Raw genomic sequence first — 13,845 nt, forward strand, 5'->3', positions numbered from 1 at the left:
TTCACAAAAAGTATTTTATTATTCTTAACAGTATTCACTTTGAAGGAATAGGAAGATAGCATACAATTTTTACAGACAATATATAAATGTTGTACATAATTAACAATAACTTAGTTCACTAATCCAAAATAAAACGAGCCAAATAAAACATAAAACCAGAAAATACTGCCGATTCCTCTTCTTATGCGGATACTAGTACAAAATAAGTTACTTCCGGCTGTGGTGCCCCCTATTGCACTTGGCCTACACCAGCACAGTCGTCTTCCTGGGCCGGCCCCGGCCAGCCGCCGCACCCGCGCAGACTCTCCGCTCGGACACGGCTATGTACAGCTGTACCTTGGGAAGGGTCCAGACACCCACAGCGTGGCGCAGAGGGACCCGGCAGCCTGCGGGCCTCGCCTGGGTGCAGGCGCAGACCCACCTGCCGGGTCAGCCCCCGGAGGCCTGGAGCAGCCCCGGCCCCCCGCTCCCCGTCCGAGGACGGTGCGCTCTGAGCGTCTCTCCAGCCACAGCCTCGGTTTGTAGGTTTTCTTCCTTTCCACAGCAAGGGAACTCGTGGCCATGTACAATTGACTGGACCCGAAGAGTTTAAAAATAAAACAACTCGTCAGCGAGTTAAGCTTATGCAGGCTTTCTCTTTTTTTTATGTTTCTCTTTTGCGTCGGTGTTGGAGAAGTGGGGGGGGTTCAGGGGCTAGCAGAAAGAAGGACGTATGTACAGGGTCCCCCCGGCCGAGGCGGCGGCGGAGGCTCGGGGCTGTGGAGGGCGCTCGAGTCAGGCTGGCTCCAGCCTCAGGACCAGGGAGCGATGTGGGAGACGTTTCCCCTCTCAAGAAAGCGCTTCCTTCCTGTGACCCAGCCCTGGCCTGGGAATCCACACAGGGCCGCCCGTGATTGTCTCTGCCCTCTGAGGCCCGCGCGGCCCCCTGGGAGAGGCTCAGCCCAGCTGGGTTCGGCGCTTGTGGAGGGGGCCCGGGTCCCCCCAGAGACCTGGCCCCCAGAGCCAGGCAGGCGGGCTGGCCACGTGGCACTTGGCCCCGAGAACCAAATCTCGCCATCCTTGTGAGAAACCGGAGCCAGATAAATTCCCCCGCCTACTCCCGCTTCTCCGCGGCCCCCGAGTGTCCCTCGGCCGCTCGTGTCTCTTCAGAGTCGTCCTTCACGCTCACAGTCGTCCTCGGCAGAAACCCCGCCTGGGCGCCTCCATGCCCGGGAGCAGCTTCACAGTGACGGCCGTGCGTGTCCAGCTGGGCGGGGGGGGCTGCGGTCTTGGGGTGGGCCGGCCGGCTGGGCACCAGGTCCCCCCGCGCCCTGGGAGCGCGTCCGTGGCGTCCATCCGTCGGTCCATGGGGGTGGTCCCTAGCCCATGGCGGTCACCATGCTAGACGGGTGGGGGTGGCCGAAGGACAGGCTGGAGGAGGGGTGGATGGGCGTCGGGGTGGGCAGGATGTGTCCGGAGTGGCTGAAGGGCGGCAGGTGGCCCACGGGCGCCATGTGTCCCGCGAGGGCGGCGGCGCTGAATGGGGAGGCCTTGTCCTGCACGCACCGGGACAGCTCCTCAAAGCACTCAGACCCTTTCTTGCTCTTCTTGGACTTGCTGGACATCTTCCGGTTCCGGGTCTGAATGCCTTCCTTCTTCATGGTCAGCGGCCTGTTCACCTAGGGGGCCACACAGAGCTTTCAGAGGCCAGAGCTCCCCTCCTGGCCAGACCGTACCCCCAGCCTGGCCCAGGGGGGCCCCTGCTCAAGGCCCACTGCCCTCCAGGATCTTCCCGCCCTCCCTGCCAAGAAAGGCGCCCACCCACTGCAGGCTTTGCTTCCGAGCAGAGATGGCCGACCACGGGGGGCGTCCTCCAGCAAGCTCGCCCCCCTCGTGGGAAGCCCTTCTGGCGCTCGCTTCCCAAGCCAAGCCACGCTGGGGCGGGCGGCCCAGGCCGCACAAAGCCCGCGGTCCCCGGGGAGGGGCGGGGACTCACGTTGTGCAGCTTGTAGTAGAGGCCGCAGGCGTTGCACACGGGGTCCCCGTTGGCGTTCCGGCGCCATAAGGTGGTGGTGGTCGTCTGACAGTTTGCACAACAGGTGCCCGCTCTCCTGGCGGCCGACTGGGCGGGGCGGGGCGGGGCGGGGTCAGCAAGCGGGGCTCCCACGGCCCCCCGCGACCTCCCTCCTGACCCTCACGCCACCCCGGCTCCCTTCCCCAACCCACTGAGCCCAGAAGCCCAAATCTCACAGGAGTCTCTGCATCTCAGAATCAGAAACCTAAACCGTCACAAAACTGCAGAATAAAGCGCTCTCGGAACCAAAGGGGCTGCAAGAGCTGCAAGGGGAAAGTAGCCACTCCCTCAGCCCCCGAACGAATGCTGCAGACGGGAACCGAGGCTCAGAGAGGGAGCCCCTCTAGACGGCTGCCCATCCCCCTGGGCGCCCCGAGCTGGGGCTGCATTCCCACAAAATCCACAGTCCTGGACAAGTCCAAAGCCCCAGGGCCAGACGACAGGGCCCCGCAGCTGCCCAGGGCAGGGACGGGAAACGCTCGGGAGTCGAGCTGCACACGGCCCAGCGCGGTAGCCACTGGACACGTGGCCATTTAAATTCAACTCAACTACAGTTTAACCAAGTTACAAATAGAGCTTCTTCAGTCTCAGCCACATTTGAGGGGATCCCTAATCACAGCACCGCTGGAGGCGACCACACTGGATGGTGCACACCCAGAAGACGTCTCTCGGTCACAACTTACTGGACAACGCCGATCTGCGTGTCTAGCGCCCTGTCCCCTAGGCCCCAGGGTCCCGCCTGCCCCCAGCCCCTCGGGGAGTGCAGCCTGACCCGGAGCCTCAGGCTCCTGGGGGAGAAGACAGTGGCAGGCGCCCCCCACCCCAGAGGCGGGCTGAGGAGCTTCACCCCAGAAAGCAGACACCCTCTCCAGCCCCACAGCAGCAGCACATCTCAGGGAACCGCGGGCAGGCAGGCTGGGGGCGGGGAGACCAGGCCAGCAGGGGCAGGCGTGACCCCAGGCCCCAGCCTGGTCCAGAGGGGCCAGCCTGCAGCCCCGGGCGGGAAGGGGTGAGGGTGAGTAAGCAGCCGGAGCTGGAATTCTGACTCAGGGGCTGGCCTCGCATCCTCCGCCCAGCCGGCCCTCACCCCGCCCTCGCTCCAGGAAAAAAAAAAACAGGGGCCCCCAAATCGGCAAGCGATTTAAGCCTCCCTCGTAAATCACTTTGCCCTGAAAAAATATATTTATTATTCTTAGCATTTTACGCATTATTTGCAGAGTGGAGGGTATTAGAAATTTCAAAACAGCCCAGCGAGAGGCAGGACTGAGCCGAGGAGAGAGACTGAAAACTCGCGGAGTCCGGAAACAGATACGCGAAGTTTCCTTATCTTTGTGCTGCAGATGTCCGGATAGGAAACTCCGGCAGGAGATCCGAAAGGGCATTTTTTTTAAATCACTCAAATGAAAATACACAGTATAGGTGACTCCATGGAAAAATAATAAAGGGCAGGTTTTTTTTTGGTGGTTGGTGTGTGTGTTTTATTTAAATAAGCACGAGGAGACTGTGTGTTGGGAAGCCAGGGAGAGCAGCCCCAGGCTACAGGGAACATGACTTCACGGCCCTATTTTTAAAAGTTTAACAGAGGCCAGGGGACGGGACCTGGGCCCCTGGATGCTCAGCTCTGGTGGTGGTGTTGGGGGGGAATCCCTGAAGGTACCAGGTGGGCTGCCCAGGGGAAATCGGGCCTGAAAAGAATCTAGCCTAAAAAGCCGGGCTGCCCCAACCGCCAGGCAAGTGATTCTCATGATAAAAGATTTCCAGCACCTGCATTTGCAGGCTTGTTTTTGCGTAATTAACTGGGGCTCGGCCAGGCCGGCACTCTGGCCCCTTGCTCCCCCGCCCCAGGCCCCGCGCTGCTCACCAGCCTCCGCTTGGGCTTGATGAGCGGCCGGTTCTGCCCGTTCATCTTGTGGTAGAGGCCGCAGGCGTTGCATAGGTAGTGGCCCGTGCCGTCCCGCCGCCACAGAGGGGTGGCCGTGGCCCCGCAGTTGACACACTCCCGGCCTTCTGCAAGGGGACGGGGAACACGGGGTCACACGGGCCAGGCTGCTCCGGGGGCGGCAGACGCTTAGCTCCAGCCGGGCTGGAGAGGGACCAGGAGGTGGGGTTCAGAGGGGAGGGCAGCGGGCCCCGGGGGTTCTGCTCAGGGCTTCGGCTCGGGCCGGCCGGAGGCTGGGCTCCCTCGAGTCCCTCTCCCCTCCGCCCCGTCCTCTCTCCCCCGCTGCGGCTGCCTCTCCGGGTCCCTGTCGCGGGCCCTCAGATTCTGCTGTCCAGCCCTGTCCTCGGTCACTTCCTTCTCTCTCCCCAGCCTCCCTTGCCTTCCGCCGAGGCCCTGGACTGGGATGGAAGTTGCTGGTCTTTCAAACGAAGTAAATACTCAGCCCTTTCGTTTTTGGGCTGAGTGGACTGAGCGACCTCGCGGGGCGGCTGCTGGGGGTGGTATTTTGTTTTGTTGTTGTGAAAAGACCATCTGGAATTCGAATAGAACGTAAAACCAATTTGAGAGAAAGGACTACTTAAAAGGCCAGCGAGCTGGCCGGAGCAGACCAGGGCCCCCCAGGGTAGGACCCCAGCAGACACGGGCGGCGGCCTCAGTGCGAGGTGACCCTGCACGTTCCTCCCCACATCGTTTACATCGTCAGCCCACACGGGCAGGAATGTGTGGCTTCTGGACTCTGGAGCGAACAATCTACAAGTGGTCTTGAAGGGGCTGGAAGGAGGTGAGGACGGCAGGAGCCCCATAGCAGCCTCGGTGTCTGCTGCCCAGCCGGCTCCAGCCAGTTCCCATGGCCCCGGGCAGAGGCAGCCCCTGACCCCCCAGCCCTGGGGAGGGAGAGGGAAGGACACGCCAGGGGGCAGGGAGCTGGCCGGTCCCGGGAATTTGGCCTCAGGGGGGACTCTCCCCAGGAGATTGGGAGCCATGAGATCCCGAGACCGGCCTGATCAAGTTGCAGATCTAGATTCCTTAAGGGTCAGGAGCCCCGAGGAGGGCGGAGGGCACCCAGCGCAGCACCGACACTCACGGACACACGGACGTGTCCGATCCGCCACGCCACACTCCCTGCACCTGGCGTTCCCTCTCACACCGTCGCGAGAGGTTCGCTTTAGGCTCAGGGAAGGGATGGGGGACCCCTGGGCGGGCAGTGGCCCACCTTGGAGGGGAGGGTAAGGAATGCGGACAGAAAGCAAACTCTAGGGCCACCGGAAGCACCTAAGAAAAGGGCGAGGTCGGCAGGCACCTTCTCCCCGTTCTGGGGACTCACCCATCGCTTGGGGGCCCCTCGCCCGCGTCTCAGCCCCCTCCCTCCGAAGCGCGAGCCCTCCCCACTCCCGGGAGGCCCCGGGTCCTCCCCTCACCTGAGCATGAGCGGGCCTTACTCCGTTGCTTCGGGGTGAAGCTGGAGGCCGGGCCACCCAGGAAGCCTCCGGGGTGGAAGAGCCCGCTGCCGTAGTCGTGGGCGGCGGCTGGCACGTAGGAGGGGTAGGTGGGGATGGGGTGGTGAGTGGCAGGCTGGGTGCCCATGGCGGCCAGGCCCGGGCGCAGGGGGCTGCCGCCTTCCATCTTCATGCTCTCTCCCAGCGGCACCTGGTACTTGACGCCGTCCTTGTCGTCTCCCCGGGGGGCGGCGCTCCCCCCTGCGGAGGAGGAGGCCGGCGACGCAGCCCCAGTGGTGCTGGGGTCCGGAGACACTTCCTTGGGGGGCGTGGGCGGGAAGCCGAAGAGGTGGGCGCCAGAGTGGGCTGCGGTGGGGGTCAGGGAGGCCACAGAGCTGCCGCCGCCCCCGCCCCCAGCCCCGGCCCCTGGGTACACGGACAGGGGGCCCCCGGGGCCTCCGGCGGCCGAGGGGTGCAGGGGCGTCTTGGAGAAGGGGCTCACGGTCCAGGGGTTGTGGTGGTGTGCGGCAGCCGCGGAGAGCGCTGCCTTGCCCCCGTCCAGCCAGGGCAGCCCCGGGCTGTGCAGCAAGTGCGGGCGGCACATCTGGCCTCCGGTCAGGCGGGCTGCGGGCGGAGGGGGCGTCAGGGTGAGCCGGTGGGGGTAGCCTGGATGCCCCACGACCGCGACCCCTCCCCAAAGACAACCAGAAACATAACACCCCAACTGGCAATTCATCAGGAGCGTCAGTCCCCAGCTGAAGGATAAGCAGCACAGAAGGACCCCTGGATGAGCCTGGAGGGCCCCCTCCCCCCGCAGGCCAGCTGAAAACGGGCAGAAGCCCCAGGGGCCCGGAGCCTCCAGAAGAGGCCGCTGCCCCCTCCTTTCCCGCCCCGATTTATCGGACCCCACAACCAGGAAACAGGCAGCGGGCCTCCCCGCGTCCCACGCCGGCCGCTGGGCGTCCGGGCTCCCGGTCACCCTCGGGCCCGGGGCTCACCGTGCGCCGGGCTGTAGGAGACGCGCGCTCGCGCGTGGGCCGGGTTGGCGTAGTAGGGGTTGCCCTGCGAGTCGAGGTGGTTGAAGAAGACGTCCACCTCGTCGGGCGGCAGCAGCTGCGCCGGCTCCATGTAGTTGTGCGCCAGGCCCGGGTGGTGCGTGTCGGGGTGCTGCGCGTTCAGCACGGCGGGGTGCGCCATCCAGCGCGGCTGCTCGGGAGCCACCTCCATGGCGGGCGGCGGAGGCGCGGGGTCTGCGCGGAGGCGGTGGCGGCGCGCCTGCACGACGGAGGGGGCGTGAGGGGTGCCGCCGCGGCCGGACACCCCTCAAGCCCCGCCGTGAGGCGTCCCGCGCGCCGCTGCGCCCCAGCCGAGCTCAGCCGCGGACCAGTCCCGGGTGGGAGGAAAGCCCAGAGCTCAAAACGAAAGGAGGGGCGGGGGGAGCCGGCTCAGCCACGCACGCTCACGCGGTGACCCGGGTACCCAGAGCCACACGCTTCTGCGCACGGGGTCACGCGCGGGGACAAAACCGCGGCACCAGTGACCCCACCGCACGTAGAGAGCCGCACTTTAGTCACCCCCACCCCGCCCCGCACCATGCCGCCCCGCTCCATCCCTGTGCACAAACGTATAAACGCAGACTAAAAAGTTAAAGCCCGGCGCCCGGGGGGCCCCCGCGGGCCGCACGATGCTGGTGACACTCACAAAACTACTCTTGGCGCTGACCTCGCCCCCCCAGACACACACACACACACACACGCAGCCCCACGGACCAAGGGCCAGCCCCCCGCGCGCTCCCCGGCGACACAAGCCGAACTTCTCACCGAGGCTCCGCACAGCGGTCACCCGCGGCCCGGCCCCCGTAGTGACCTCTCGGAGCCAGGCGCGCCCCAGGCCCCCCACCCCCGCCCCGCCAGCTCTCGGAGCCCGAACTTACAGACGCAGCGGCGCGGGAGGGGTGCGGGCTCGGCGCGGGCTCGGGGACGGCGCGTCCGGCGGGCCGGAGGGGTTCACGGGGTGCGAGCGAGGGTCAGCGCGCGCCTCGGCCTCGGGCCCGCCCGGCTCCGGCCGCTCCGCATCGTCCGGCCGCGCTGGCGCCAGCTCGCGGCTCCGGCACAGACATGAAGCGGGGGCCGCGCGCGCCTAAGAAGCGCGCGCCAGCCAATCAGCGCCGCGCGCCGCCCAGCCTCCGCCCCCCATTGGCCTGCCCGCGGCTCCCGGGCCGCGGACTCCGGACGCGCCCGCGGGCCGCCCCCCGCGCCCGCCCGCCCCCTCCCGGCGGCCCCTGCTGCCGACGTCCCCCCCGCCCCAGGACCCGCGCCCCGCGGCCGGCTGCTGCGCCCCCTTCTCCAGGCCCGCGTGGTCCCCCTACCCTCCGGGCCCTGCTCCCAGTAACTACCCTCCAACCGGGCTCCCTCCCCGGGAGCCTGGGCGCACCCTCTGGGTGTTCGGGTGTCCTCTCCCGGGGACCCCAGTCCGTCCACTCTCGGACCCCGCCTCCTTTACCACTGAACGTGGCCGCGGTGGTCCACCTACCTCCCCAGGCCGTCCCGTCCTCCAGCGGGGGCTCTGGCCAGACCGGGGGCCAGGGGGTCGGAGGACAGCTGCGGGTCAGGAGCAGCGAGGGGCAGGAACTCCAGGGCCCCCCCCGTGGGCCCCTGGGCCTCGGGCAAGAGGCCTCTTAGGACCGCTGGACCCGGTGGAGGTGGCCTGGCTGGGGCTCCGGGGAGGGGGAGGGGGCGCCCCCTTCCCGGGCGTGGCCTTCGCAGACCGACGGGCCGAACTGCCTGGGGCGAGGCCGTGCAGACCCGGACTGGCGCCGGCGCCGGCTCGAAGGAGACGCCTCGGGGCAGGAGGAGGCATTTTTCTTCCTGGGGGGTGGGGTGGGGGGGGGGGTCCCTAAGGCGGCCCCTGGGCAGAAGGAGACGGTGGTCTGAGAACTAAGACCTCAGCCACCTGGAACTGCTCTCCACAAACGTCCAGTCCGGAGATGCAGCCGCGGGTGAACCCGGCCCCGCGTGCCGCTGTCTCTGCTCGCTCCCATTGTACAGACAGGAGACCGAGGCGCCCAGGGAGGGGGTCGGGAAAGGGAAATTGGGGAGGGGGCCTGGAACAGGTGCGGGGGTAACGGGGAGTCACCGACGTCCTCCAGCCCCTCTCCCCTCGCTGGGCCCACGGACCTCGGGGGTAGAAGCCCAGAGGGATGCTAGGTGGGCCCGCGGCAGGGGGGAGGGCCGGGGTCCCGGCCACCCCCGGGAGGCGGGGGGAGGGGCGGTGGGATTGACAGTCGGTAATTGGGTAACTGGAGGCGGCTTCTCCGGCCGGGCAGCCCCGCCACCGCGACGCCGGGCCCCTGACGTCACCCGATTCGCCAGGAAATGAACTTTTTAATAATCTGAGGAGGGAGGAAAGCCCTCGGTCCCCTCGGCTCGGGGGGCACCAGGCCAGGCCGGGCTCCGCCAGCATGCCCCCGTCACCCCCTCCAAGGCCAGCTTCGGCAGCGCCATGGGGGCCTCCCCCTGCCTCGGCGTCCCGCGGTCTCCTTCTGCCCGAGGCCCTGGCGTAGGTAAAGGAGCGGGGGGACAGGGGTGCAGAGCCCTGGGCCGAGGGAACCCGAGCGTCTCTGGCCCTTGGAGACACGTCTGCCCTGGCCGCCCGCCGCGCCTCCTGCTCCGGGGAGCGCGGGGCCGGGCTTCTCGGAACTCCGCTTCGCAGGAGAGGAGGCCGGCGCTCGCCGCGTAAGGCGCACCGGGGCCGGGAGCGAGAGCTCGAGGCCCTGAGCGCCGAGCCTCGGCTGCCGGCCGGCGCAGGTGAGTGGCCTCGGCGCCTCCCGGCTCGCGCGCCCAAAACGCGCGCGGCCTGGCCCGGACCCGCGGTCTCTCTGTACGTCTGTCTCTCCTCCCTGCCTGTAGCTTACGATTCATCAACGCGTAAAACGCGATCGCCGCGAAGCGTCCAGCCTGCCGTGCCTCCTCAGAGCCCGGCAGGGGCTTCTCAAAGACAACGCGGCACCGGGGACAATCCCCGGTGTCCGGAAAGGCCGCCCCATGGAGTTCAAACTCGGGGACCGAGCGCGGGAGGCCCCGGACTCGCAGGCCGGCCGCGAGGTGGTGAACGCCGGAGCCGAGCGGAAGCTTACCGCCGGCCGCGATCCCAGCGTCGGCTCGCAGGGAGACGGTCGTTCCGAGCCTTCAGGAGAGCAGGTAATCGCCTTTTCCCCCTCAAAGCGCGGTTCAAATGATCTCCGGGGCTGGGTGGGTCTGCAGTTTCATAACCGCGAGCTCGGCTGCAAGCTCCTCCGGGGCAGACTGAAGCCCCTCCGGGGCAGCGTCCCGGCCACCGCAGGGATGGAATGACCTGCCCGGTGGGTGGCTGCTCGAGCCGCAGCCCGCGCTGCTCGCCGGCCCAGCGCAGCTCGAGGCCCGAACGGGGGGATTTAATTACTCCGCTCGGCGGCTCAGAAAATCGCTGCGAAGAGGAGCTTAGCAGCGCAGTTAAGCAATGCTCGAGCCGGGGGGCCTCCGGAGAGCCACCCCAGTCCCCCCTTCCTGCAATCCCGGCCTAGAGGAAAAAAGGGAAAGGGGGACCCAGCCTGGTCTCCCGGGAACGGAGGGTCGCCTTCCCGGAGAAGGCAGGCGGGCAGGCGGCCGGCTGGGCCGAGGCCTCCACGGTAACAGCCCCTGCGTTGGACCCGGGACTAATGCCTTCTCCCGCAGGAACGAACCCGCGGGGAGAGGAAACAGGGCACCAGGCAGCTCGGCCCCCAGCCGGCCAGTAATGGGGGGGTCCCCGTGAGTGTGTCCGCTGGACAGACCGATGGGTGCTAACCAGGGGCGTCCCCCACTGAGCAGTGAGACCACCGGATGGCTGCTGCGGGAACAAACCTCCAGGGAGGCTGAGGGCAGCTCCCAGCTCCTAGGATGGCCTGGGCTGGAGTGGGGATCCGGGGCTGCTGAGAGCGGATTTATGTCAACTTAGGGCCTTGGACTTTGGGGGTCTCCAGACACCCACTTTGGAGGCATGTGTTCCTTTTTTTTTTCTTCTTCTTTCTCTCTCTTTTTTTTTTTTTTTTGTTCACTCGCAAGGATTGTCACGAATGCGGGTCGCTGCCCTTTGCTCTCATTGAAGCTGTCCCTTCCCTTACATGGGAACAAGACTCTCCAAAGGACTGGGGAAGGGCACCTGCGAAAACTGAGTTTTCTAACGACCTTTTTCAAATGACTGGAGACTCTCCGGTGGAGCGTGGCTCGGAGGCGCCTGGGTGCTTTCGCAGGGAGCTGGGGGTGCAGACATCTGGAGCCTCAGCCCCGCGCCCAGCTGCCCAGGGCTCCCCCATCCCGGACAGCCCTCTTCCCCGCCCTTTGTTTCAACTTCGCTCCCCTCTGGGGCCGTAAGTTCGCCCTTTCTTTGTAACCGAATTCTTCTCACCTTTTCCCATGGGCATCTAATTGGCCAGCAGTGCAGGGCGTTTTAAAGAAATCCATTTGCTTAGCAGCTGCCTTCCATAGGGATATTTAATTTGCCCCCCAGCAGCACCCCCCAGCTCCACTCTGGCAGTGTGACTTGAGGGCTCCTGAGGAAGAAGAGGGGACTGCTCTGGCCAGAGGGGTTCAGAAGTCTCCAAGGCAAGGCCTGAGATCGGGCCTCAGCCATCCTCCAGAGGGGCACCCCCGAGCGGGGACCAGGAACCAACAGCTGCCCCTGCTCCTTCAGGTTCACTTCCAGCCCTAAACTCCAACTCACCCTCTCTCCCGCCTCCCTGCTGATTCTCCCACTCCCTCTATGTTCTGGGCCTTTGTGAATCATAAAGACCAGGGCCCAACGTCCTACGTGTGTCGGCACCCTGGGCCCAGGCTCCTGGGTGATCTTGGGAGGTTCTACCCGGCACCTCCAAGCCCGACAGCGTGGGGCCCTGCTGAGACCTGCAGGCAATCAAGCGCGATTCCCCCTCCTCCGCGAACGGCCACGGTTTGCTCGGAGGCCTGGCGGCCCTGCAGCCCGGCAGTAGGACAACGGGTAAATCCGTTTCGTTAGATGCAATTTGTCTGCAATTTGTCAACCCGGCTGGGAAACGCGCCCCAGACGCCCGGGCTGCCGCTGGCCCTTCCTGCTTCTTGGATCCTGACTACTCATGAACGAATCCCAGCGCGAAGAGCCTGCGTAGACCAGAGCTCACGGCCAGATGTCCCCGACCCCCGGAGACCTGGCTTTTTCCAAAACAACGAATTTCCTTCCGTGTTTTCCGGGAAAGGAGCGGCCGCAGCATCCGGGGGCCCTGAGTGCCAGACCTCTCCCCTCGCGGTTGGGGCAACCTGGAGTTCAAGCCTGACCTCTGCGGAACGACTCTAAATGCCCTGGGTGTAGACAAACCCAGACCCCCGCCGTCTACGCCTCCCGCCTCCCCGGAGGGAGATCCCCGAGCCGGCGGCGGCCCCATTCTTATTGAAATTCCACTAAAAGGATTCCGACTCCGGCACAGGGTGAGGGGGGAGACTTCCAGACCCCAGGTTCTCGCCACCCGCACCCCAGCCACACAAGATAAAGGGCCGCGGGTGCGGCGCGCGGGGGCGCACGCAAGAGCGCGCCGGGTTAAGCCGCGCAAAGCCGGCGCACGGGACCAGCCGGCAGGTGCAGCCCACGATCGGCTGCCCGGCTCAGGCGCATCGCTGCCGCGGCCTGGAGGTGGGGGGCGGCCAACACAAAGGGCCCAGCCCCGGAGCTGGGGCGGGACGGTGCTCTCTGCGTCTGAGTAACCGCGACTCGGGGCCTACGGCTCCGTTTGAGAAATGGGAAGGCCTGCTGGCCACAACTGCCCAAATGCTCTCTCCGGTTTTGGCCCCTATGACCTGGGGTTCCAGGCGCTCGGATAGCTAGGGCAAGCCCTGAAGGCCACATGTTGGGGGGCACCGGGCCAGGCGGACCGCGCGACTAGGATGCCAGGTGGGCCGAGCCTGGGGCTGGCAGGGCCCTGGCCAGGCGGAGGGTCGACTTACCAAGCGAGATGAGGTGGGCGGCGCCCCCGGGCGGCCGGGGCTGGGGCAGAGCAGGGCGCCCAGGGCGCCGCGCGGCAGGCCGAGTCACCAGCGGGGCCCGGGCGGCGCGGAGAGCGGCCTCTTGGTGTGCGGCGGGCGGCTTTTGTTTGCGGGGTGGATGACGGGGCGACGGCAGCCAGGAGGAGACGTGAGCGGTGAGCCCGGCAGCGCTGGCCCTCCCTGCCCCCCGCCGCCGCGGTCTGCTTTTATTTCGACAGCACTTTGGGGGTGAGGGGGAGGCGGGAGCGCCGCGGGGGGCAGGCAGGAGGGTGCCCAGGGCTCGGCGCCCAGCCTCCCTGGTCCAGCCGCAGCGGCCGGGGGGCGGTGGGCACTCAGGGCGCCTCTCCCAGTCGCCTCCACTCCAGCCCACTCCCGCCCTGGCAGGGGCGCACACGCCGGGATGTGCTCAGAGAGGCGTGCGGTCTGTCTTCCGAGACTCTCCCCCCCGGGACCGCCAGAGACATGGGCACACGCGCTCACACACGCACGCACACAGATGCCTGCTCCTCCCCCGACCCACCTCCGGTCACACGGCCACACGTACGTCGTGGACACGCATTAGCACACTCGGCGCGGATGGACATCCTCGGGCAGGAGGTTTGGGTCACACCGACGTGCACACACTCAAATGTAGCTTGACGCACACCTGACATTCACTCCCAGGCTGATGAGGCTGGGTGTAAACAAAGCCCACGCCCTGGCCCACCTCTACCCCACCCCAACTCCAGAGCACGCCAGAGGATTTTAGAAGTGGAGTTTGAGGCACCGCCTGGCCCTTCCCAGGAGAGCCCTGGAGTGAGCGGGCGGTGGGGGCAGAGAGCTGTTCTTGGGAGGCTGGGTGGAGGAGCGGGGAGTCTTCACCCCAAGAAACTCCTGGGGTTGGGAGCTAGGAAGGCCAGTTCTTGAACTTCCGAAGTTCCTACCAAGAGATTCAGCACAGTAGCTGGAGCCCCATCCCAGCTGCCCAGGGAGAGTGAAAGTGCCCTTGGCGACCTCCGGCCCAGAGACAAAGTGCTTTGCCTCCAAAAGCCTGGGAAGCGCTTGCCCAGGTGTGAGGTGTGTCCGAGCTGCCGAGGCAGCGGGCATCGCTGCACGGGGGGCTTTCTCGGAAGCTGGTGGTGGCTGTGAGTCCTCTGGGCTGAGTGCCCGTGCGTATCTGTGGGCATTTGTGAGCACTGTGGAAGGGAAGTCTGCAGAGCTGAGACTATATGAGTCTGTCTGCTTCCTCTTGTGGGTCCTGGATACTTTGTGTATAGTCTCTGTTCTGTGGGTCCCTGCGAGTTTGTGTGTTGTGTGTGGCTGTTTCAGAGGCGACCCGCTGCACTCGGGAGGGCGGGAGGGCGGGAGCAGCGCTGGAGTTGGACGTGTGCCCCTGTGCATCTGTGAGAT

At 66.2% G+C, this 13,845-nt stretch overlaps 2 protein-coding genes across 5 annotated transcripts in view; one reads left to right on the forward strand and one right to left on the reverse strand.

The window, feature by feature from the left end:
• On the reverse strand, nt 1-12,762 carry GATA2 (GATA binding protein 2). 4 transcript variants are annotated; one of them, XM_043442837.1, is made up of 6 exons: nt 12,418-12,762; nt 6,427-6,703; nt 5,411-6,052; nt 3,915-4,060; nt 1,976-2,101; nt 1-1,658 (listed from the first exon to the last, which is right to left on the reverse strand). In XM_043442837.1, the coding sequence occupies exons 2-6, from the start codon at nt 6,653-6,655 to the stop codon at nt 1,359-1,361; spliced, it is 1,443 nt and encodes a 480-aa protein (XP_043298772.1). In that variant the 5' UTR covers nt 6,656-6,703; nt 12,418-12,762; the 3' UTR covers nt 1-1,358. The 4 variants fall into 4 exon arrangements, with proteins under 4 accessions (XP_043298772.1, XP_043298774.1, XP_043298773.1 ...); XM_043442839.1 differs by lacking the exon at nt 12,418-12,762 and adding an exon at nt 9,564-9,688; XM_043442838.1 differs by lacking the exon at nt 12,418-12,762 and adding an exon at nt 7,961-8,111.
• Nucleotides 8,889-13,845, forward strand: part of LOC122425014 — a 25,797-nt gene continuing 20,840 nt past the window's right edge. The window contains exons 1-3 of the mRNA XM_043443296.1: nt 8,889-8,921; nt 8,991-9,234; nt 9,337-9,627. Coding sequence (XP_043299231.1) covers nt 8,889-8,921; nt 8,991-9,234; nt 9,337-9,627 — 568 coding nt within the window. The remainder of the gene's footprint in view (nt 8,922-8,990; nt 9,235-9,336; nt 9,628-13,845) is intronic.

The sequence above is a fragment of the Cervus canadensis genome, chromosome 22, assembly GCF_019320065.1.
Source record: "Cervus canadensis isolate Bull #8, Minnesota chromosome 22, ASM1932006v1, whole genome shotgun sequence".
Taxonomy (NCBI): Eukaryota; Metazoa; Chordata; class Mammalia; order Artiodactyla; family Cervidae; genus Cervus; species Cervus canadensis.